At 39.6% G+C, this 24,835-nt stretch overlaps 1 protein-coding gene across 9 annotated transcripts in view; it reads left to right on the top strand.

Moving 5' to 3' along the window:
- The window catches only part of TRIM2 (tripartite motif containing 2), a 241,076-nt gene that overhangs the window by 157,452 nt on the left and 58,789 nt on the right, over positions 1-24,835 (top strand). For 4 of the 9 annotated variants that reach the window (XM_056802777.1, XM_007496222.3, XM_016423168.2 and 1 more), the window contains 2 exons: positions 20,439-20,620; positions 23,566-23,803. In XM_056802777.1, the coding sequence (XP_056658755.1) occupies positions 20,487-20,620; positions 23,566-23,803 (372 nt within the window). In that variant the 5' untranslated portion in view covers positions 20,439-20,486. Of the gene's footprint in view, positions 1-11,045; positions 11,717-20,435; positions 20,621-23,565; positions 23,804-24,835 lie in introns of those variants that run through there. The other 5 variants (XM_007496221.3, XM_007496223.3, XM_007496219.3 and 2 more) reach the window with 4 other exon arrangements.

Below are 24,835 nucleotides of genomic sequence, written 5' to 3' on the forward strand. Positions count from 1 at the left end.
GCTGGTCCTCATTTGGAGAATGATCACAAGCAACAAAATAACATTTCCACCTCCCCACACGTACCAAAGTTACATGAAGCATGAAGACCTTCGAGGCTACTTAAAGTAAAAGGCTGGCTAGGAAATAACCAATAAATAGTAAGCAGATAGGGGGCCCAGATGGGGGTTAAACTGTATCATGACGATGTCTTGGGCATTCATGTAGTTTTTATTTTTAATTCTTTCTTAATCCTGCTACTGTAAAGTGTCTTCACATAGATCTTCATGGGAAGGGGCATGCATGAATATACATGTAGATAACGATCACGTAAATTCCCAGGAGTGGGGCACTTGCTGCCTTGCACCCCATTCCCATCATTCTCTTCCTGGCTCTGCTTCTGACTTTCTAGACTTTGCCACCACCCCAGCTGCCTCTCCCCCTGGGACCTCCTTCTCTCGGAGGATCTCTCTTCCCCTGCAGCTTCATATCCCTGCAACAGCCTCCCATTCCAGTTCTCTGATCTCATTGGCGAGTTCTTCCTAAAAGCCTCCATTTGGGGGGGAGGGGCCCAGGCTGACCAACATCTATTCCTTTTCCATTGATTACAACACTATATACAATAGGACCTCAACTGAAGCGACCAATTTGTTCCAAGACCTTTTGTGCAAGTTGAAAATCACACATAGTAACAAGCCCCATTATTTAATAAGTATTTCTTAGATGAACATAGAGACACTTTTGTTTTAAACCCTAACCTTCCATCTTAGAAGTAATACTGTGTATTGGTTCCAAGGTAAAAGAGTGGTAAAGACTAGGCAATAGGGGTTAAGTGACTTGCCCAGGGTCACACAGCTGGGAAGTGTCTGAGGTCATATTTGAACCCAGGACTCCCCATCTCTAGTCCTGGCTCTATCCACTGTGCCACCTAACTGCTCCCTTCATTTAAAAAAAAAATCCATTTCTCTAGTTCCTTATATGTTCAAACTCAGAAATAGCTGGGAAAGTTTAGTGGAAAGCCTTATGAGGGATCGTTTCCAGGCATTGTGTGGTAATCTGTGCCAGCTGGTTTCTTATATAAGTGGCCAAGGCACTAAGGGAAGATGGTGGGCAGGAAGAACAGAGCTGCAGTGGTGGTGGAGAAAGATGGGATTTTTACATAACAGAAACAGCAGTTTCCTCTTTGTCCTCCCCAGGCCTGGCTCCTGGAGTGGCTGGAGAGGCAGAGGGGTGCCTGGAAACCTTAAAGACCTTTTGTTTGCTTGCTCCTTGCTTTCCTGAGTCAGAGGGGGATTATCCTGTGTGGGCACCACAGGTCTGACGCTGTCTCTGAAGGGGAATTGGGGCTCCCCCATCACCCTCATTCTTCTCTCCCTCCTCCAGTTTAAGGCATTGGTCACAGACTAAGCCTATTTTCCCATTAGACAGGAGAGTCTACAGAGAAGGAAAGAGAAAGCCTTAGTTCGCCTGAGCTGGGTAGTGGTGGCCCATTCTAGCCCAGGGGGACTCAAGTGAGCATTAACTGGGCAGATTCCTTCAGAGTGCCGGGGAGCTCATCTCTCTCCGGTCGCCATGGTAACTGTTAACTCTGCTGGGAAAGAGTCACCACAATGGTCTCCATAAAGATCTGGCAGTGACCCTGGGCAGGGATGGGGAGAAGCAGTCTGAAGGATGAGGGAAGTGAAGAGAAGAAGGAATCCTCTAGGACCAGCCCTGGGCTTCCAGAGAATCATTTCAAAAACCACAACGACAATGACTCCCTTCAGCTCAAAAACGTGCAAACTACAAGAGAGAGGCCACTTTGGTTGATTTTGCTCACATTGTACTCCTGACCCGGCCTTTCTCCCAGCTGCCTATTCACTTTCTCCCCATGCTTCAAGGCCAAGCTGACCACCTAGTCCCGGTGCCCCTCCGATTTCCTCAGCCTCCCGATTTCTAGCTCTACTGATTCCTTTACCACTTAAAGTACATTTCCCCTCCCTTCCTCCTTCCTTCTCCCTCAGTCTGTCCTCTCTAGGCATCTGTCTGTCTGTCTTCCTTTCATCCTCTCTCTCTCTCTCTTACACACACAAACTACGGCTAGCATTCTCTATTCATATTATTTGTGATTGTTTCATAAAATCATAGATTTAGAGCTGGAAGGAAGGCTAAAGGTCTTTTAGGTCAACCTCCTCATAAAGAAGCCCCAAACTGAACCCTAAATTCATTCTGAGGCCCCAAGAAGGGAAACAGTTTGGCTCGGGTCACACAAGTGGTAAGCATCAGCCTGGGAGTCAAAGTATTATTTAAACCATTTTTGATTTGTCAGGTATAACCTACCTCCTGCCTTAGAGGGTTCCACAAAAAAACGAGCTGGGTGACCCAGTGGATTGAGAGCCAGGCCTAGAGAAGGGAGGTCCTAGGCTCAAATCTGGCCTCAGACACTTCCTAGCTGTGTGACCCTGGGCAAGTCACTTGACCCCCATTGCCTAGCCCTTACCACTCTTCTGTCTTAGAATGAGCACATAGTATTGACTCTAAGGTAGAAGGTAAAGGTTTTTTTTAAAAAAGATAGATTAGAGAAGTGGATATTATCAGGAGTTGTTACACCCTTCCTCAGAATGCTTTAAGTGGGAAATTAGCACAAAAATATTATAGAAAGGTTCCCCAATCTTACAGTTGTGTCTGGTTATTACATATTGATTATAGAATAAACAATTTAGACTGAAACAGATGTTAGAGGTGTTCTAGTGTAACATCTTTTTTTTCAGAGATGGAACAACGTGCCCCAGGCTACCTTAGTAGCAAATTGGACTTATAACCTGCAGGTAAAAGCAGTATTTAGGCCTAGATCTTCTGACTCCAAATTGAGGTCTAAATAATGGTGGGGAATGGTATTTGTTTATAGCTTGGTTTTTTTTTTAACCCTCACCTTCCATCTTAGAATCAGTAAAGTTTATTGGTTCCAAGGCAAAAGAGTGGTAAGGGGTAGGCAATGGGGGTTAAGTGACTTGCCCAGGGTCACACAGCTAAGAAGTGTCTGAGGCCATATTTGAACCCAGGGCTTTCCATCTCTAGGCTGGCTCTCAATCCACTGAGCTATCCAACTGACCCCTATTTGTTTATAGATTGATTATACCCTTTCTGTGAAAAAGAGAGAGCCTAGAACAATAGTACTCCCATGGCCACATTCACTAATAATTCTTGCTTTTTAATTTTTTTTATAACACACTTTAGGAAGTAGAAGGGAAATCATATAGAATTGAGATGGCACAGAGTTTAATGAAACAGATGGCTCTGTGTCCAAAATCTGCTTCCTTTTTCCCTCACTCCTCCATCTCAGGGCTGCCAGGACTTCATATCTGTCCAGTGCAGAGCAGGCTTGTAGTCAAGACCAGCAACCAAAGGAAACAATTTTCCACAGGCCACAGAGCTCGGAATCTGTGCTTCCCAGCCTGGAGTCATTTCTACTATTCTGATTAATTAAATCAGCGCACAGTTGAGCAGAGCAGGCTCTTAGCATTTCCTGGAGATTAATCCTCAGAACTATAGATATGACCAAGCAACCCAGTTCTGAGGAAAACACAATGCACGGCAATGGCCTGTGCAGAGGAGAGAACAGACTTTGGGCATCCTGTTATGCTCTAAACAGGTCAGACTATTTATTAGCAGTAAAGTGAATTATTGAGGCCCAGAGCTACTGATCATCTTTCCACAAGCCCAGAGGTTCTTTTGACCTTGAAAATGGCCTGGAACTTAGGAGGAAAGTCCTCACCAGAGTTGCTGGTAACAGGAGATGCTTGTGGGGCTACACCATATGGTTACATGTCGAAAGTAAACTATTTAGATAGAAGGAAACTGGCTTCAGAGCTTGCCCAACATATATGTATATTAATCTCTACCTTCCCTCTTAGAAGCAATACTGTGTATTGGTTCCAAAGCAGAAGAGCACTAAGGGCTAGGCAATGGGGGTTAAGTGACTTGCCCAAGGTCACACAGCTAGTAGTGTCTGAGGTCAAATTTGAACCCAGGATCTCCTGTCTCTAGATCTGGCTCTCTACCCATTAAGCCACCTAGCTGCCCCCTGTTTTTTTTGTGGTAGGGCAGCTAGGTGGCACAGTGGATAGAGTTGGGAAGACCTGAGTTCAGATATAACCTCAGACACTTACTAGCTGTGTGATCCTGGGCAAGTTATTTAACCCTATATACCTCAGTTTTCTCAACTGTAAAAATGGGCTAGAGAAGGAAATGGCAAACTGCTTTGCCAAGAAAACTTCAAAAGTGGTCATGAAGAGTCAGACACAGAACTAAAAATGACTGAGCAAAAAACATTTATTGTGGTATTTTCAGATTCTTTAGGCAGGGGCATCTGTCCTTGGATTTTTCTTATATTTCTATTTAAGCCATGGTTCTCCTTGTCCTCTTTTTTCTTCTTCCTTCTCCCCCTTCCCACTCCATTAGCTGATTCTTCATTCGTTGTTTTGTTAGTCTGAAAATTTCTTTAGCTGAATGGATGAAAATACAATGTAGGGCTTGTGGAAAGGCCAAGAAGTGGTCCATAGAGGCTGAACTTCCCTGACAGCCATCTTCTAAGAAGGCTGCCCTGGACTGGGGTTAAAACATGAAACCAGAATGTTTGGGACAATTAGCAGGCTACCTCTCTGCTTGTATAATAACATTCACTTTGCCAAAGATAGTCTCAAATAATAAAATTACAACAGAGTGGTCTGGGCTAAGGCCATTTTTTTTCCCATTTCAGATTGATATTTAGCCAGCTTAAAAAAGAGTGGGTTTCTCTCTCTCTCTCTCTCTCTCTCTCTCTCTCTCTCTCTCTCTCTCTCTCTCTCTCTCTCTCTCTCTCTCTCTCTCTCTCTCTCTCTCTCTCTCTCTCTCTCTCTCTCTCTCTCTCTCTCTCTCTCTCTCTCTCTCTCAATTGCTCACCCACTGTCTAGCAGAGTGTATTGACTTACAGAAAAGGAAGTGTCTATATATAAAAGTATAGAACCTATATGTAGTATACATTCAAAAATAATTCTATAGCAAACTGTTCAGATTTCAAATATTATTCAAATAATGTTACTTTGTAATAAAAGTCAACAATTTTCACATTTTAGTTCATGAAGAATCCCAGCAGAGACTGGATGACCATTTGGCAGGTTAGTTCTAGTACAGATTCATGCTTAAGTTTAGGTTAGCCAAGATGACTGTTGATAAGTCTTCCAATTCTCAAATTCTGTGATCATGTGTGTGTTCTTCCTACATGCAGATTGTAACTCTACCTCTACCTCAGTAGGTGGGTTTCTAGAGTTGTGTTGGTCCAAAATATTCAGTCAGAAATGAGCCTCTCCAGACTTAACTGGGTGGCCCCCAACATTTACCTCCAAAGCCTGGTGTAGGCATGGCATAGGATACTTCTAGCTTTATTACCATGCCTGGGCAAGTTGCTTCATCCATTTAAGATAGTTTCCTCACTTATAAAATGGGGATAATAATAGAAGCTAACCACCCAGGGTTATTGTGAAGGTCAAGCATGATGATGTATTTGTAAAGCATTTTGAAAACCTTAAGGTATTATAAAATAATAAATGGCCTTCTGGATCCCAGGGTCATTTCCTAGCCATGATGAGGCAATGAAGAAGGACTTTAGTGGAAGACAGTTTTCAATGCTAAACACAAAAAAAATTGTGGCACACAATGAGCAATCTCATATGGGAAAAAAATTATGAGCACTGTAATGGATGAGAAAATGGAGTCACCCACTATGTTTACTTTGAGACTAAAGAGTGAGAGAAGTGGGATGGAGCCAGAAGATGGAGAGGGAGGATAGATTGGTCCTTCCGAAGTCAGCACAAGTTGTCTTTTGGAGGGTCAGAATATGTCCCTGCAGAGACTGAGTTAAATATAGTCATTGACTGAAGTTGACTCTCCCTCCTTGAGGGAAAAGTATAGCTTTCTTCCCCAAGCTTCAGTTCTCTTCCTGGATATTGTGAGGCAGGCAACTTAATCTAAAAGGAATAATTCCTTTATTCTAAAGAGACACATAAGACAGAGAGAATAGGGTGAAGTAAGGGAAGTGGGAGATCCCTAAGACTAACAACTGACCCCCTCCCCAAATCCTGAGGGTTCAGGCTGTTTGCCTGACTCTTCTTGGTCAGTTGTGATCTCTGTCCTGACTTCTGTCTACCCTAGTAGCACGAAGTTCACAAGACAACTTCAGGGGATAGAGAGAGAAGTCTTCTTTGGGTGGACAGCTTATTATAATAAAGTCCAATCCACTCCTTTTATCTTCATCTGTATCCAAGGGGTTTGGGTTCACTGAGAGATGGTCACTGCTTAGGTCTTCTGTCTCAGAGTTTTCTCTTAGACCAACCACTCTAGAGGAGTTGCCAAAGAGAAGTGAGTTGATCTGGCAGTTTCTCCTCAGCCCTTCTCTGTTCCTTTTTTTTGGAATCTTCTGTCCTCCTTGCCCTTCCCCTGCCTGAGTTGCTCTTTTTGCATGCTGGATCTATTTTCCTCTTTACAGCACCATACAACTTTACTCAATGTGTGACAGTCCTTATATCATTATATGTATCATATAGTATATATATATTCTAATCCCTGCCACATCCAACTATGCTACTCAGTCACACATTGAGTAAAGTTGTGTGGTGCTCAAAATTGTTTTTCCTTCATGAATTGGAAAAGTAGCATAGTTGGGTGAGGCAAGGATTATGATACTGAACCAGGACCTTTCTTACTCTCTCAACTGTATTCCTGTTACCTTTTACCACCTTCTCTTTCAGATCATTAGATGATATTGTAGAAAAGAGATTTCTGGAGTTCCTACAGAGAAGGAAAAATAATCACTGCTTGTACTAAGTGCAGCATAGCTATTTCTAACCTTTAGGATAAGGAATGAGGCACAGGACTTGGAGTCAAGAAGACAAGGGTTCAAATCCTGCCCTGGATACTTATTGACTGTGTGACCTAAAAAAAAATCACCTAACAGCTCTGTGCCTCAGTTTATTCATCTGTCTAATGAGGGGGGGGGGTGTCTCTAAAGTTCCTTCCAGCTCTAAACTTTGGATCCGTAATAATTTCTGGCTAGGCTATTTTCAACCTATGCTTTCCATTCTAAAGTTACTTCTATCTATTCCATATGTGTCTAGCTACATGTTAGCTCCCTCTTGCAAATATAAGTTCCTTGAGGGCAGGCACTGGTTTTGCTTTTTCTTTTAATCCCTGAATTTAGTACAGTGCCTTATACATAGTAAGTGCTTAATAAATGATCATTAATTATTGAGAGGTAGTGTTGATACCTTAATGACAGTTCCTATCAGGAACTACCTTTATTTGAGAGAGAGAGAGAGAGAGAGAGAGAGAGAGAGAGAGAGAGAGAGAGAGAGAGAGAGAGAGAGAGAGAGAGAGAGAGAGAGAATTTAGAATCCCCTTCCTAGTGTTCTTTAGAAATGTCAATTTCAAGATTATTTTGTGTTGTGCTCTGAATACCTGGAACTCATCTATGTATTTCATTTAAAAGATCATAGGCTATCTAGTCCAATATTCTCCTTTATGAGGATAAGGAAATAAAGGTTCAGAGATGTTAATAATTTTTCCAAGGTCACACAGTATTAGGACTTGGAATTTGGTGTTCTTTCTACTGCCCTGTCTTGTCAGAAAAGGAAATGAGGACTTCCCCTTTATTCCCACTTCCTTTTCCCCTACCCTGCCCACCTCCAACCATCCTGAAATAAAAAACAAACTTCCAAAAAGGAAATAGGTATAGCTAGCTGGTGGTGACACCCACAGCTGAAGTTCAAGGTGCTGAAATCCAGAGCAAGAGTTCTGGGAGAACAAAGAGGGATAGGGCAGGCACTCTGGGAGGAGAGAGGCAAAGGAACCAGAGCTGGGGAGAGGTTCTTGTAGAAGACAGCAAGAAGTAGGGGGTCTTGTTGCTCTGGTGGGTGAAGAGCAGGAGTGGAAGGTCAGGGTTTAAGATGTGAAGAGCAGTTAGTGGGTTGGATTTTAAGTCAGAAAACCTGGGTTCTAAATCTGATTCTATCTGACCCTGGGGAAATTGCTAAACCTCTTTAGGTCTATCTCTTCTCTAATAAAAATGAAAGGCCAGTAGTAGGAGTTGAAAGGTTTTGCTCTAATCTCTGATTCTGTATAACAATAGCTAGCATTTTTTATAGAGCTTTAAGATCTACAAAGAGCTTTACATAAGTTAACTCATTTCATCTTCACAACAACAACAATCCAATAAGGTAGGTGGTATTATTAGTTTCACTTTACCCAAGGAGAAATTGAGGCACAGTACTTTTAAGTGATTTACCCACTGCCTGGGCGTATGTATCTATGGTTGGATTTCAACTCAGGTCTTCCTGATGACAAGTAGTTATCATTAAGTGAATGATTGAGTGTGGGGTGGTAGAAGAGAAGGAGAGATAGAGAGTAGATGGGGAGACAGAGACACAGAAACTGATAGAGAAATAGTGTAAAGTCAGGGTCTTGGAAAGAATTAGAAAGAAGTGGACAAGTGCCTACAAATATAGAATATGGCAGGGGATACACAGAAAAGGGAAGAGGCAATGTCTGTCAGTATCCTCAGGAGATGGGATATTCTTTAGTATTCTATGTTACTACTGCTAGCATTTATAAGTCAGGAGCTACCTCTAATTCTTCTTCTTCTTCTTTTTTTTTAATTTAAAAACCCTTACCTTCCATCTTGTAGTCAATACTGTGTATTGGCTCCAAGGCAGAAGAGTGGTAAGGGCTAGGCAATGGGGGTCAAGTGACTTGCCCAGGGTCACACAGCTGGGAAGTGTCTGAGGTCATATTTGAACCTAGGACCTCCCATCTCTAGGCCTGGCTCTCAATCCACTGAGCTACCCAGCTGCCTCCCTACCTCTAATTCTTGCACTATAGATTTTCTGGTGTCATCTCCACTTTCTCCAGTTCACAACTCTATCAAAAAATAATTTCATAGTGAATGGGAAATAGTATGATCTTGCCACACACACATGCACATACCTTCAAAAACTATCTGTGGCTCCCTGTTACCTCTGGACTAATTCTCACTTTGGAGGATCTCTTCAACCAGGTTCCAACCCACCTCTCTAATCTTATCTTAGTGAATTTAGCTTTATGCAGCCAGCCACTCCAGACAGTTCCCAAATCTCATTCTATTCTCTCCCATGGCTTTTGAGCAAGTCATCCCTCAGGAATGTACTCCCTTCTTCCACCTTTGACCCCATCTACTGATAGATATCCTTTTCCTTCAAGGCTCCACTCAAGTGCCACCTTCTCCAAGAAGCTTCCCAGGTAAAAGTAATCTTTCACTCTTTGCACTCCCTCCAGCCATTGTTATTATTCTGTGTCATGCTTCTACTAGATTGTATGGGGAGGGGGTCCCCCTTTTTTTGCAACCCTAGCATCTAGCACAGTTGCCCATAGTAAATACTTTATAAATATCTGTGAGTTATATTAATTACTTTAGAGGAGTGCAAGATCAACGGGGTTTTGCTGCTAGTCAATCATTTTCAAGATATTGGAGAGGTAGCAGTCAGGAAATACAATATTGAAACTGTATCTTGTTTCTCACTATGTAACTCCATATTGTTAATGGAGAAAACGAAGCAGAGTCCTGTCTCCTAAGTCTTTTCTGATTATGATTCATTGGATAGTGAAGATCGCTAAAAGGATGGTATTAACATCATTAATACTTCATTTGGGGAGTCTGTGTTATGTGACCACCTTAGGTAATAATAAATGAATAACATTTTGAAGACATTGTAACATGGTGAGTTAGAGAGCTGGCCTCAGTCAGGTAGGCCTACCTGATTCAAGTCTTAACTCTTTTTTTTTTTAACCCTTACTATCTGTGAAAATAACAACTCTAAGACTGAAGGACAAGGGCTAGGCAAATGGGATTAAGTGACTTGCCCAGGCTCACACAGCTAACAAGTGTCTGAAGCAACATTTGAACCCAAGTCCTTGTGATCTGGGACTCTATCCATTGAACCACCCAGCTGCCCCTAAATCTCATCCTTTTTTTTTTAATTAAAATTTTATTTTTTTAATAAATTTGGAATATTTTTCCATGGTTACATGATTCATGTTCTTTCCCCTCCCCTACTCTCTCCCGTAGCCAACATTCATAAGTCTCATTCCTTGATACAGACTGTGTGGGACCCTGAGAAAGTCACTTCACATCTCACACCCCAAGCTCCTCTCCCAGATTGGAGGCCAGAGAACAATAGCTTCAAACCTTCTACTTGGTAGCTACTTGCTTTTTCACCAGGAAACATCTCCCACCAAATAATCCTAAATCTTGCCTCATCCTCCACTTTCCAAAGGTGGTCTTTATATTATGCTTTAAGGTTTGAAAAGCATTCTCCATACATTATCCCATTTGCTCCTCAGAGTAACCCCGTGAGGTAAATACTATTACTATTACTATCCCTATTTTATAGGTGCAGAAACTGAGGCATAGGGAACAAAGGAAGTATCTGCGGTAGAATTTGAGCCCAGACCCTCCTCCTGTTTCCGAGTCGTGGGTTGCATCTGCTATGCCTCACTGTCTCTCCGCTGAGAAAACAAGGTTTAGGATGTTTGTTTCCATCAGATTTTATCAGAAGTTTCAATAACCTCTTTTTCCCAACTAACCTGTGGCAGCGAGTGCGCGCGCGTGCCAGGGCTTTTACACATGCGCCCTGGGTTCTTTTATATGAAAATTCCAAATTTAAATCCCAAAGCCAGCTTTGTGGGAACTTCAGTTCCCACCTACAATCTGGCGGTTTGCATCTTTTTTCCTTTCTCCTACCCAGATCGGTGAAATCTTTCACCCAACTGAGGAGTTACTTAGGCTGGCTTCTTCTTTGCTGTGTTGCCCTGGGAGAGGGAGGTGTACACTAGTCGCTGCCTCCCGTTAATCCTGTACTGTACTAACAGGCCGGTGACCAAATTCAGGGGCCTCATTCTCCCGCTCCCCCCACCCCCACCCGCAGCAAAGCATTGAAACAGCTGATTGCTGACTCAGAAGGGGCGGAGGAGGAGGGAGAGAGGGAGGGAGGAGGGAAAGAGGGAGGGAGAAAACCCCCCCAGCGAATCTCATTGCAGCTCTCTGCTGCATCCCTATCCCACAATGCCTTGCCCTCTTTGCTGCAGTCTTTTCAATACAAGCTGAGTGAGAAAAAGATGTACTCAATAAAGATTGATTGGTCTGAATCCTGAAGGGGGTCTCCCACTTGTTAATGCCCCAGGAAAAAAAAATTCATGACGACTTCTCTGGGGCTCCTCTTGTTTCCTCCATTTTTCTTTTCATCTGTCTTCTTCATGGATTGGAGCATCACTCCACGTAGAGTCCAAGCTAGGCTCTCTCGCTAAGCATGGCTGGGCTGCTGCATGGTAGGGCACCTTAATCAGTGCTTTCAAACTTGAGACATTAGCAGGAATATGCTTTGTTCCTTTGGATTACTGCGGAGCTAACTGCAGCCACAGCCCTTGGGAGGACTTAATACTTTACTTCGTTGATTATTCTATTTCTCTACAGAGATGGGTAGGTCTTAAATATTCAACTTTGCTCAATATTATGCCAGGTGGATATCTTCTCTCCTATTCTGTTCTGGCTGTTTCCCCCCCCCCTCTCTCTCATGGTGATGCTGCATGCTCAGTAACTATAGGAAATAGAGACTTACTCTATGCTTAAACAAAGGCACCAGATTAACAAGAGTGGGGAGAAAAGTCGTGCAAGATTGTGCTTATCAAGCCTCTAATGTGAGTTCCTAGATTTTTATTATTGTTATTCTTTATTATGTGGTGTGTATTTTATCTTAATTTGTTTTGAGCTTCTGGGAGGGATCCTTTCGATTATTTTTCTGTTTGGGGCCATAAAGAAAGGGATGGAACCTTTCATCTTCTGGATTTCACCCTAGATTTCCTAAAGTGAAAGGAAACATTTAAAGCAACCCATCCCCCACTCCACCCTCCTTTCTTAGAGAACCCCTAGTCTTGAGTTCTACTGCTCTTGGTTACCATTAGAAACCCATTCATTCATAATGCATAACTCCAACCCCCTTGGATCCTAAATGTCATTGATAAGTAGCAAAAGAAAATGCTGCAAATGATTTGGGGATTTGGGTTTTCTTTTTCTTAATGATTCTCCCAGCCATGAAATAGTGCCTCACATCTGGGTGGAGTTCTGTAGCAGCATTTCATAGGGAAAGATTATCTGGGCTGGGCATTGCATCCTGAAACATCAGCCTTAATTCCTTACATTAATGGGGTTATGGAGTTTTTATTCTTTCTGTGTACATTTTATTATTAGTTCGGGAGAAGGGCAAAGAAAGTAATTGTTCTTTAAATAAGGTAATACATGTGTTCTAGACCTAGAAGATACAGGAAGGATTCTCATCCCAAATAAAAAAGAAAGGAAAAGGGGAAAAGCCTATTTTGGTGCCCAGGCTTTCAGTGACAGGTGTAGGCTCAAGTCAGGATATTTTTAAAATTCTTCTTTTCCCATTGGTTTCATTGCATAGATCAGGTTTCTGCCATTCTGTTGCTTCATGAATAAATTGTAGTCCTTTTTTAATCTTAAAATGAATAAGTGCATCCCTATGAGACCAAATTATTTTTATTTTTTTTCAAGAGATAAGAGGCTTTTTGTGACTCTGCCCAGTAGATTTAAGAGTTCACCAAATCTGAACCTCTTCCCCCCCATGACATTCATTAATTTTAGCAGAGATTCTTTGAGAGTTCTCTTCCTAACCAACTGTGATGTTAAATAATGCATGCCCCTCCCTAGCACACAATGAGAAGTTTGTGTGTGTGGTATGGGAGAGCAGCTTTCTTTCCCAATGAAATGAAAGACCAAAGACTTCTGTCCAATTTTCTCCCAGAAAGATACAAGTGACCATTTAGTTTAGAAGTTTAAAACCCAGTATAAACCATTCTAAAGTCTTTCCTCATTCACTCAGTTTTTCCTTTGGAAAAAATATTGCAAAAAAAAAGGGGGGGGGGGTTTCAATCAGTGCTTGAGTTTGCACAGACCTGCATATTTTCATCATGGTCTGTGCCTTTCAAATATTAAGGGCAAAATCTATACACGGGTTTCCAGTTAAAGCTATCATCCTATAGTAAAAATTTTATTTACACCATGGCACAAACCTGTTGGATTTTGTTGTCCAGAAAAAAAATAAAAATGTTCAGTCTTGAGAAAAGAAAATATCTTTCACTTGTATTCCTTTAGTTTTCCCCCCAGTACCAACATCTGTCACTTAAGGCTACCATATTTAACCATAAACATACCATCATTTTGATCTGCACCTTTAAAATTTGTTGAAGATAAATATTTTACTTAAAATGATTAACTTCAAGAACACTTTTCTTTAAAAAAAATAAGGACAGATTGTTAGTTTTTTATATTTGTAGAAAATTGCAAGAAAATAACCTTTACTTGCTTTAGGTTTTTGGCTCTGATGTTTAACTCTGTATTCTGATGTAAGTGGCTTTGCACTCCCAACAGTTTCAATCTGCCCTAGGGAAAAAAGATGTCTGCCATTTGATTAGATTTGTCTTAGAATTTGGATTTTTCCCTAGATTTTGGATTTTTACATTGGACCAGAAATTGAATAGTAGATGTGTATAGGTTATTAATTAGAATGGTATTGTTACTGAAGAAACTCCATGGCTTCTTTTTAATAGCCAGAAAAAACCCCCAACATTTTTCTCTTTATTTTAATATTTTCCATTCTGTTCTCCCTTCCTTTCCCCTCTATTTTCCTCCTATTAAATGCATTTTTTTCCCTCAAAAACTTCTTATTTTGATAGCACAAGCCTAATTTATTTCAAAGATTTCAGACAATTAAGATAAAATATTTTCTCCATGGTATAATTACCATTGAGGCTTTGTGCCTTGTGCAATTCCAAATCAAGAATGGTAATCCCTTTTTGCTGCAGACAATAAAGGTCTAGTGCTTAGCAGTCTGGTTTACTGTGACCCTTTCTGCCTTTTGTAGCCCCATAATGCTCCATTTCTCTGTGTCCTTCCCAGGCACCTTAGGATAGCAAGGGGAGGAGAAGTGGCAATGTGATTGATAAGGGGGCAGAAGACCCCACTTGTATTTATTGCCCTAGCACTACCAAGCTACATTTAAAGCAGGCTTCCTGCTCAAACAGTGTCCATCATAAAGACCCAGAATTCAGAGAGGGGAAAAGAAGCTGAAGGATAACGCAATAATTCACTTCAGAAATCTGCAGGGTTATTGTGATACTGAGCAGATGTTTCCCAACTTTACAAAGGTCGGAATTAGAAGAAACAGACATATTTAGAAAAGGCGTGAGTTTGGGCTAAGAGAGAATTTCCTCTTATGAATAAATAGTAAAGCTATTAAGGATGTTGTGAGTTCTCTGTCTCTGAAAACAGGTTTTCCCAGTTTCCAAAGTGATTTCCCCGGTTGTACCTGGCACATAGTAGGTGCTTAATAAATATTGATTGATTACAACACACCAATAAGAAGGGAGATAGTGAAAATGCTATCTCCTCCCTCTTCTATTTTACATGAGGAAACAAAGACTCAGACACTAAAGTGACTTTCTCAGAGCCACACAGCTTGCACGTGGCAGAATAAGGTAGATAGATCCCTTTCATAGTATAACCGGTACTCCTTTTTCCACTATACTTCCTCTCCAATGGAGATTTTTGGATGGCTTGTGTGTATTCTTTCCTATAGAAGGGGATCTGATTGGACAACCTACTGACCTATTTTTCCAGCTGGAGTAGTCTATGGTTTCCTATATTTTTTCTACAGACTCTGAATAGTATGGACAAATGTAACTTCTAACCTAATAAAGCACAGAATAGTCCATCTGAAATAGTTTTAATTTAACTGGGGTTAGTATACATAGGCCACTTTATTTTTCTTTTCTCTTTGGTTTGCTCATTCTTACTTTTATCCCTTATTCATAATGGAAATTAACTGCCTGTGACAGTACATATCCATACATCTTCTCTTTAATGAATAACTTCTTGTATTACAATCATGCTTGTTTAATCCTATGCCATTACTAATTAGGTGAATCCTTCCCCTATACCCATAGAATTCCAAAATTCTTGATTCAGCATGTTCCCTGCTATTGTCACTAACCCAGTAATAAAATATCATACATTGTTACCTTGGAGAAACAGAACTTAAATAGCAGCAGAAAAGGAAAAAGTAGCAATCTAGAAATACTAAAAATATGAGATTTAAAAACCAAATCTAATAGCATAGGGCTTCTGTATAATCCATAGTCTGCTGTCTTTGACCCATCAGCCATATAAAATACGTCGATTTCTCAAAGGATTTCAAACCCTAGAAAACATGTACCAAAGAATTTGTTCTCATTTCTCCATTCCTACTAGGATCTTCTTCATTGCTGTTCCTCACTCCTTCCCACAGAATTATGGGTTATATATGGGGACATTTGAGAGGGCAAAGGGTCAGCCTTGAATGCCAGAGATATTATTTGATTTTTAAAAATGTTTTGGAAGGATTTGTGTTTTTCCCGAGGTTATGTTTAATACATAAGTTCTCCATGAGGAATTCTGATTAATAAGAGAAAAGAGCTGCTGCCTTTTTAATTTAGCACCCTTCCTATTTAACAGTCTCTGATATTTTTCCTTAAAAAATAATAAATCTTACTCCTGTTTGGGAGGATATGTTTAAATGTATTTATTAGCATCAGTGTGCAGCATCAAGCTAGATTTAAGTTTCATTATCTTTGTATGCCCACCAGTGCTTGGTTTAGTACTTGCATAGTTGATATGAGTACATTGAATAGTCAATGGAAATGAATGAATGAATGAACAATGTTACCTAGAGAATCAGGAAAATGTTTGATGTCAAAGAAAAATCAAATTATAGAATTTGATACAGTGTCTACTGTACAATACCAATTGTAGCAAAGACCTCTCTTTTCCCCTCCCACCATGGTCGATGTCTTCCCCCAATTTAACACTAGAGTGCATTAAGCAACTCCCTCTATGTGTACAGCAAGCCTGTTATGCTATAATAATGCTACAATTTGTTTTGCATTGACAATGAACATTAATCTCTCTTCCACATGTGATATATTATATTAACCTCCCTTGATCAGCATATTAGACATTAGTCTAGAATTAGCCTGATGTTAAATATTTACCAAAATATTTCTCTTTTTGGGGGGGGAGGGAGGGGAGGGCTCTTTCTTCATCTTTCTCTTCTCCAGTACTCGATTTCCTCTCCTACTGACCTTATGGTGGTCCTACCAGTGACAAATTTCCTATGAGAATTATAGGAAGATTGGGCTGTATGTAACAAAGACAAAGCTTGTCACACCCATAGTTTTAACTTGCCTTCTCCAACAATTGCAGTTTTGCTCCTCCTGTATCTCTAGCAGAGCAACAATACAACCTTTCAGCTTTATTTTCCCAATGATCTCTTATTTTTGCCTACTACCTAAAATGAAAGAGAATCTGAGATTTCAGAATCCACGAGAGTAGGGAGACCAGCCCAGTGTCATGTACCTAATGCCTATTTAAAAAATTCATTGAATCCTGAAAATAGTGGTAGCATCCAACCCTTGACTTACTGAATATTCGGGCTGGCAGGAAGCTTAATATCATCTCATCTGACCTCTCTCATGTTACATGTGAGGAAACTGGGATCCAGAGAGGTGAATTGATTTGCTCCAAGTCACACAGCTAGTTTCTGGCACAGCTAGGGCTGAAATCCAGGTCATTTTACTCCCAGTGAAGTGTATCTCCACTAAGACCATTTTGTATGGAGAATGCCCCACATTCTTTGGCTTAATTTAATGCCAAGTGACATTTTTAGTTTGAAAAGAAGGGGTCTCTTGTACCCTGTGCTTCTTACCATGTTCTACTGTATACGTCTTTGTTAGAAATTAGGATTATTTGAAAAATAGTTGAGGATAGGAAAGGTGCCACATGACTAGAGAGAAGCAAATGATCCAATTTTCAGAAAAAGGAACAAGGTATATTCTGCGAATTATAGGTCACTGAACTTGACTTCAGTTCCCAGCAGAATTCTAGGAAATGTTTTTTTTAAAGTTTATTGGTCATATGTATATGAAATATTGCAGAGTGAAGTAAACAGAAGTAACTAGGAAAACAATTACAACAATGAAAAGGGCAGTAAGGGAGTCAAGAGACAGAAACAGAGAGAGATGAGAGACAAAGGAGAGATGAGAGAATGAACACATTGTGAAAATATGATGACTAGGTTTGGAGGCAAGAAAAAAGATGAGTAATATGTCTCCCTCCTTTTGTTGAACAGTTGGGGAGGGGTCTATAGTTGTGGAATGTTGCATATGCTGTCAGACATGGATGATGGGTTGGATGGTTTTACTGAACTTGAAAAAAAATCTTTGTTACAAATGAAAATTCACTAACTCAGAGGAAGTATATACAGAAATTAATGTGACAGAAAAAAACAAAAGTAACAAAATTTTTCAAGAAATGGTTTATAAACTTTTGAAAAAGAAGTGATGATTGATCACTAATGTGCTTATTAAAACAAGTCATAGAACCTTGGAATTATGGAAGGTTGAGAACTAAATGAAAACTTAGGGATCAAATCTAATCCAGTCTTTTTATAAATGAAGAAACTGAGGTCCAGATTGCTTAAGTTACTTTTCCAAGGAACACACACAGTTAATAGTTGCCAAACCAGGCCCTGAACCAGGCTTTTAGACTCCAAATCGAATTCTTTTTCTTACGGGACAGTGGATGTCAAGCTATTTGTTCCTAGGTGACAGGAGGATGTCAAGGACATAGTGCCCTTGGATTTCCCTAGGGCATTTGACATTCACAATATTTGGGCAAGATATAGAGATGGGTTTTGATGATAGCACAATTCAGTGGTTTTGGAATGTATCAAAGGATTGTACAAATCTAATGAATAGTGTCGAATAGAGTAACTATTTACCTGGAAATAGGACTTCAATAGAGCACTACATCTCTCTTTTGCTCTGTTATTGGTGATGACTTGGGAAAAAGTATAGATTTAATACTTCTGACATTCACGGTTGAGTTGGAAAGGTACACTATATGACAGAAACCAGATTCCTGCCTTCTGCCTAAATCTTAATAAGCAGAAACTCAGAATCAAGTTTAATAAGATGAAATTTATTAGGGCCAAATGCAAAGTGCTATACTTGTTAAAAAGCTAGTTCCAAATTGGGAAAATATGGCTAGATAAAAAATAGTTTATATTAATTTTAGTGAGTCACACAATCAATATGAGGCATGACAATCCCCTGCAAAAAATTAATGTAATCTCATGCTATATAATTGGAAGCACTGTATCCAGAACAAGGAACTGCTAAATTTTTCCTTAATCAAATTACACCTGGAGTATTGTGTTTTGCTCTTAGCATCACATTTTATGAAGGACATTGCCAGGTTTGAGCTCATACAGAAATAGACCCTTGTAGATAAGATAGAGATATGCACATTAAATAACCACATCTTTTGATGGATTGGATCAGATTTAGAAAATAATGATTTGATGAATAGATGCAAATTTAAAAGGGAAATCTGCAATAGGGGTCCCATTCTATCATTGTGCCTTGGTCAGACTTCATCTCTGGTTTGGTATTCAGTTAGAGGTGCCATATTTTAGGAGAGCATTCAAAACCAACAAGGCATAAAGGAGAGTAACAAGGATAGTGAGAAAACTTGAAACCATAATATTGAAAAAATCTGAGGATTTAAGGTAGTAAGTATAGAACTAAGAAAGAATACAATTTCTATGCATTTAATAATTTCTATAGCTTGATGTCCAGACCTTTTCCTGGAGAAGCAACACTAACCACTCTACTCTCTTTGTTTTGGGGTGAATTCATAGGATCAAAGGATTTTAGGTTTAGAGTTGAAGAGAGACCTCAAAGGCTATTTAGTTCACTCCCCTCATTATCAGAAGTGGGTTTTAAACCCAAATCTTCTAATTCTAGAGTGAGTGTTTTTCATTTGAAATCAATCAACAGGATTGCCTCGTCAAGATTCTACTTTTCTCATTCTTTGCATCTTCAGCACTTAGCATAATGTCTGACATATAGTAGGTGCTTAATAAATATTTATTGGTTATCACTGCAAGCTCTCAGCTTCCTCCTTCCTCTTCACTTTAGGGGGTTGAGCTTTTTAAGTCATTGTGCTCAGAAAGTTGATGAGATTTCTGGAGCAATGGAATGGCCCTCTACATCCTCCCTTTCCCCACTTCACCCCCAATATATAGTGTAATGGACAATGCCACCTCATGTCCACTGCAGGACCTTTATTCCCTTAGTTTGAGGCTTTGATCCCTTTTTAAGATGCAAATTTCCCTAAAAGAAGTAACACTCTAAGTTATTATCTGTCATTTAAATGCTATTTTAAATGAATTTCAAATCTTTTCTTGAGACCTGTCTTGAGAAAGAGAAAATATTTGGAATTAGCAACTAACAGAAAGGGGGAAGAAGAGAGAAGGTCCCTTTTAACTCAAAATCCCATTATTAATTTGAATTACTGCAGAGGGTGAACATGCATTCTCAGGAGCCCCACAAAACAGTTATTTGTAATTATTTCAGTTTATAATTCTTTCAAAGATGATCTATGGACAACATCTTCCCATTCAATTCCACAGACATTTACTAAGCTCTTAATATAAGCCAAGCATGAGAGAATAGAAAATAGGGAAATATAATGTTTTTAAGTACTTCAGAGAGCTTCACAAAATCAAATTATTTTGAAAACAAATAAAATATTCAGCAAGAGAGGGCAATTTCTGTGCCCTGTAGCAATAGGCTTCCTGTTTTATGAGCTTTGGATTATAGTTTAGCAATTTGGATATCTCACCAGTCTCCTTAATAAGATTCTGCTGATATTAGTAACATTATGTCCATGATGACTCATCACCAGGAGCTTGGCCTCCAAGTGATAAATTTTCTTGACAGCCAGGTGATACAGTGAACAAGTTCAAATACAGCCTAGACACTAATTGTGTGACCATGGATAAATCATTAGTCTCTCTAATTCAGTTTTTCCATCTGTGAAATGGGGATAATAATAGTACCTACCTCCTAGGTTGAGAGAATCAAATGAAAGAGTATTTGTAAAGCACTTAGCATGGTGCCTGGTATATAGTAGGCACTTAATAAATGTTTGTTTCCATCCTTTCTTTTGGAAGAGGTAGATGGCATAGTAGAAAATATACCAGATTTAGAGTCAAAGGGTATGGATTCAAATTCTTGTGACCGTTTACTGATTGGTAAAATGATGAGGCTGGACTTGAAGACCTTTACCTTTCCAAATCTAGAACTATGATTCCAGGAGCCATCTTGGATCTATTAGGATCAATATTGATGAAATCTCTGAAGTACTAACATGTCTAAAACAAGCATGCTAGCGATGACTACAATACTTCCAAGTCACTTAAAAATACTTTTCTTTGTCTCTTTTGATTTTTGTCTGTACTAGCAGCATCGTGCAGGGTAAAAGGAATCAGGACCCATATGCCAATGGTCTAGGATGGCCAGTGAAGGCTCTAACATCCCCAGTCCTGTGGTGCGGCAGATTGACAAGCAGTTTCTGATTTGCAGCATATGCCTGGAACGTTACAAGAACCCCAAGGTACTTCCCTGTCTACACACTTTCTGTGAGAGGTAAGCAAACATTCTGGATACATGGCAATGAGGGAAAGAGACAGAGTCTCCTTCCTCAACCTCCAAAAGCCAGGAGCTTTCCCAGAATTCTACAGTTACCCCATTAGACAATGAGGCTTTTGTTCTCTAGTTAAGACATCTAGTCCCATAATCATAAGTTGCCAATTATTTGCTTTATTCAAGCAATTGCAATTAAAGAACACCAACCAAACATCCACCAATTTATTTTGACAAGGGGGCGAGACTCTCATCACGCCATCTTTTAAATTTTTTTCTTTCTCTTTTCTCTTTGTTCTCTTTGAAAATGCTTTTGCTAACCACATTTGCCATGTGGGGACTTCTTAGTGAGGATCGATTCAAAACCAGCTACTTCCTCCCACAGACTAGGTCAGAGGAAAACATCTGTGTATTTGTAAAAGGCTCAAGGTCAAAAGGGCAGGCCTGAATCCTTACAAAAATAACTCCAGAAGATAATTTTCAGTCTTCAGCCTTTATACACCAAGATTTTGTTTTCATTTGCCATTTATGAACAACAAAGCTCATTTGTGAATTTTCTAAATATGCAGTTTAACATGGAAGCCAATTTTATTCTCCCCCTATAAACTGCTTCAAGACATCTATAGCTTTTTCTGTGCTATCCCCTCCCCTTTTTGGAGCTATCCTGTCTTGCATGGAGAAGTCCCAATCCAAGTGGAAAAATTCCCTAAAATTAGGTTGTCCATTCTGAAGATCAAGAAGAAAATCAATCTCTCTCTCTCTCTCTCTCTCTCTCTCTCTCTCTCTCTCTCTCTCTCTCTCTCTCTCTCTCTCTCTCTCTCTCTCTCTCTCTCTCTCTCTCTTTCTCTCTCTCTCTCTCTCTTTCTCTCTCCACCCCCCCTTCTTCTTCTTCTCTCTCTCCCTCTCTCTCCTTTTGCCATATTATTAATCCAGCATATTCTATTGGTGAACATTTCCAACAATCAAACAAGCCTCCTTTTTGATCACAACAGTTAGGTATTTCTTTAGTGTGGTAGGATTTTTTCCCTTCTTACAACATTTATTTAACTATAGTAAAACTACATTTTCTATGGTAATTGGATACACATAATTTGAAAAAAAAAGCTTTCCTTCCTACTATAGAGAGAGAAGTGGGTTTTAGTAAATTAGGGCCTGTCAAAGTTATCCATTCCATCCAAAGATTTCGCTTACATTGGCCTTTGCCTGAGTGTAACGTCCTGATAATTGGTTTATTTTGGAAGGCTTCAAGTGCCAAGGAATGGGCAGGGAATACTTTGTTATTGTTATTCTGGTTTGTAGTGTTACCATACTGTGCTGGGAAACATAACTTTTTTCAGTATTTCGTAATGAAGTTAGTTTAATAGAATAATAAATCTAAAGCTAGAAGTGGCTTCAGGGACCCATTAAATCCAACCCCACCTTGCTTTACAGCTGTGGAAAGTGACTTGCCCAAGGTCACAAAATGAATAGAAATCTGTGTGGCAGTTAGAAGTCAGGTTTTCTGCTTTCAAAACTGAGGTTCTCAGGAGAACATTATACACAGTAACTGAAGCATTGTGGGACAATCAAATGTGATTGACTTCGCTACTAAAAGCAGTACAATGACCCAGGACATTCCCAAGGGACTTATGAGAAAGAACGCTATCCAGATCTAGAGGAAGAACTGTGGGAATAGAAACATGAAGGAAAAACATATGATTTATCACTTGTTTATATGGGTATTGGATGTGGGGGTTTGGTGTTAAAAGATCACTTTATTACAAAAATGAATAATATGGAAATCAGTTTTGAATGATAATATAGGTATAATCCAGTGGAATTGCTTGTCAGCTCCAGGAGCACAAAGGAAGAAAATGAGAATCACATAACCATGGGCAAAAGTTAAAAAAAAGAAAAGAAAATAGAAAAATTTTTTAAAGTTGGGGTTCCCTCCATTGTACTTCACTGTCACAGGGAAGGAGGGAGGCCACATTTGAGCCCAGTTTTTCTGGGGAGTCCTGAGGCATTCTAAACAATGCAAGCCTAGTTAGACAACAGCAACAAATCCCACAACTAGCTTTCCATGTGTGCTTTGTGAAAAGACTTTCTCAGACCTGGGCACTGTGCTAAGTGCTTTTTCTAAATATTCTCTCATTTATCCTCACAACAACCCTATAAGGTAGGTGAGAGATAAAATAACTGCTCCTTGTAAAACAAGACAAGAATTATCATTAGTGCCATAATTAACAACCCCTCCCTCACAAATACAAATGTGTTGTATACCTATATGTGCATATCATATGACCTTCACAACAAATATATTTTGAGAGGGAGAGAAAATATATATACCCGTAAACATTCAAGGGCTTTTTTACTTTGGAGGTATCTGGTAGCACAGTAGAGAAAGCATTGAACCTGCAATCGGGAAGACTCGAGTTCAGATTCAGTTTCAGACATCTCCCAGCTATGCGACTGTGAGCAGGTCACTTATTGTCTCAGTTTCCTCATCTATAAAATGGGATGATAATCACTTGTGAAGATCAAATGAAATAATATTTATAAAAGCAGTTAGCATAGTGCCTGGCATATGGGAGGTGTTATAGAAATGCTTATTCCCTTCTTCCCCCTCCCATTTCTTATTATTAGTAGATCAAGGTTAGTATGAATTAGTGCTGGAAGGTCCTAAGTTCAGATCTGGCCTCAGACACTCCCTAACTATGTGCCTCTGGGCAAATCACTTGACTCCATTTGTAGGCAACTTACTATTCTTCTGCCTTGGAACCCATTCTCAGTATTAATTCTAAAACAGAAAGTAAGAGTTTTAAATATAAATATAAATAAATGAAATATTATGAAGTATTTAAATATATGTGTGTGTGTGTGTGTGTGTGTGTATGTGTATATAACCATAGCTCACTTGGGTTCATATTGCCATACTGATTTCTTCTTATCATTTTTTCCTCTATTAGGTGTTTGCAGAACTACATCCCAGCACACAGTTTAACACTGTCTTGCCCTGTGTGCCGCCAGACTTCCATTTTGCCAGAGAAAGGGGTTTCAGCACTCCAGAACAACTTCTTCATCACAAACCTGATGGATGTGCTGCAGCGAACACCAGGCAGCAATACTGAGGAGTCTTCCATCCTGGAGACAGTCACAGCCGTGGCTGCAGGAAAACCTCTTTCTTGCCCAAACCACGATGGAAATGTAAGTGAGATGGGGATCAAGGAAGGACATACCCTTTTGTTTAGGGTAGGAAATGATATGATTTACTTATATACAAAGTGACCCACAGCCAATTCAACAAACATATTTTTTATTTTTATTTTTATTTTTTACAAGTTGAATTTACATCTTTTTAAAATATTTTTTCCATTTTTCCATAATTCATTTTCTTTACCCTCCCCTTTTCCCTTCTTGCTCCCAGATCCAATAAGCACTTCCACTGGGTTATACAAATTCAACAAACATATGTTAAGCCCTTACTATACATGAGTTTTTTCTGTTATTGGTTGAGACCTGCAATCTTTTCATTTGGGGCAGATGTGGGAGAGGAAGGAAGAAGTGGAACACTTTCCATGTGATCCAGATCAGTACTTCTTCTGGAACCCAGAACATTGCCTGGAGCATTGACTTACCCAGAGTAGCCAATATGTGTCAGAGAGAGGGCTTGAACTTAGACCTTCTTGACTTTAGGCTACTTCTCTCTACACTATACTGTACCACTTCTTAAGGCACTCTCATATACTAACATAATACTTATTATTAGGAACATTTCTGTAATATTTTCAGGTTTGCTTTCCATATATTATCTCAATTATCTATTTTTCCTTTGTTTTGTTTTGTTTTTCAATTATCTTTTTAAAAGGAAATTGTTTATTAACCTGGCTTGTGAGTTTAGGGTAGGGAACACATTTGCCATCTCTTGAAAAATGCTTGCAAGTGTCCTTTAGAAAGCATTTAAATAGTAAAATAAACAGAAATCCACTTAGCAAAAATCCATTTAACCCTCTGGTGAATAGAATACTGGTTATTAATAAGCTGTATATAGTTTGGTGTATATATAAATGTGTTGTGGAGAAAGACTAAACATCCATTATTAAATGTCTGTTATGGATGTTACTGTCCTTGGTGCTGATGGAAAAAAAAATGACTGTCATTGCTGTCATGGAATTTTTCATCCATTTGGAAGAATATGAAATATATACAAATAACATTATACAAATAAAGTGTGTGATG

Source organism: Monodelphis domestica, chromosome 6, assembly GCF_027887165.1.
Source record: "Monodelphis domestica isolate mMonDom1 chromosome 6, mMonDom1.pri, whole genome shotgun sequence".
NCBI classification, from domain to species: domain Eukaryota; kingdom Metazoa; phylum Chordata; class Mammalia; order Didelphimorphia; family Didelphidae; genus Monodelphis; species Monodelphis domestica.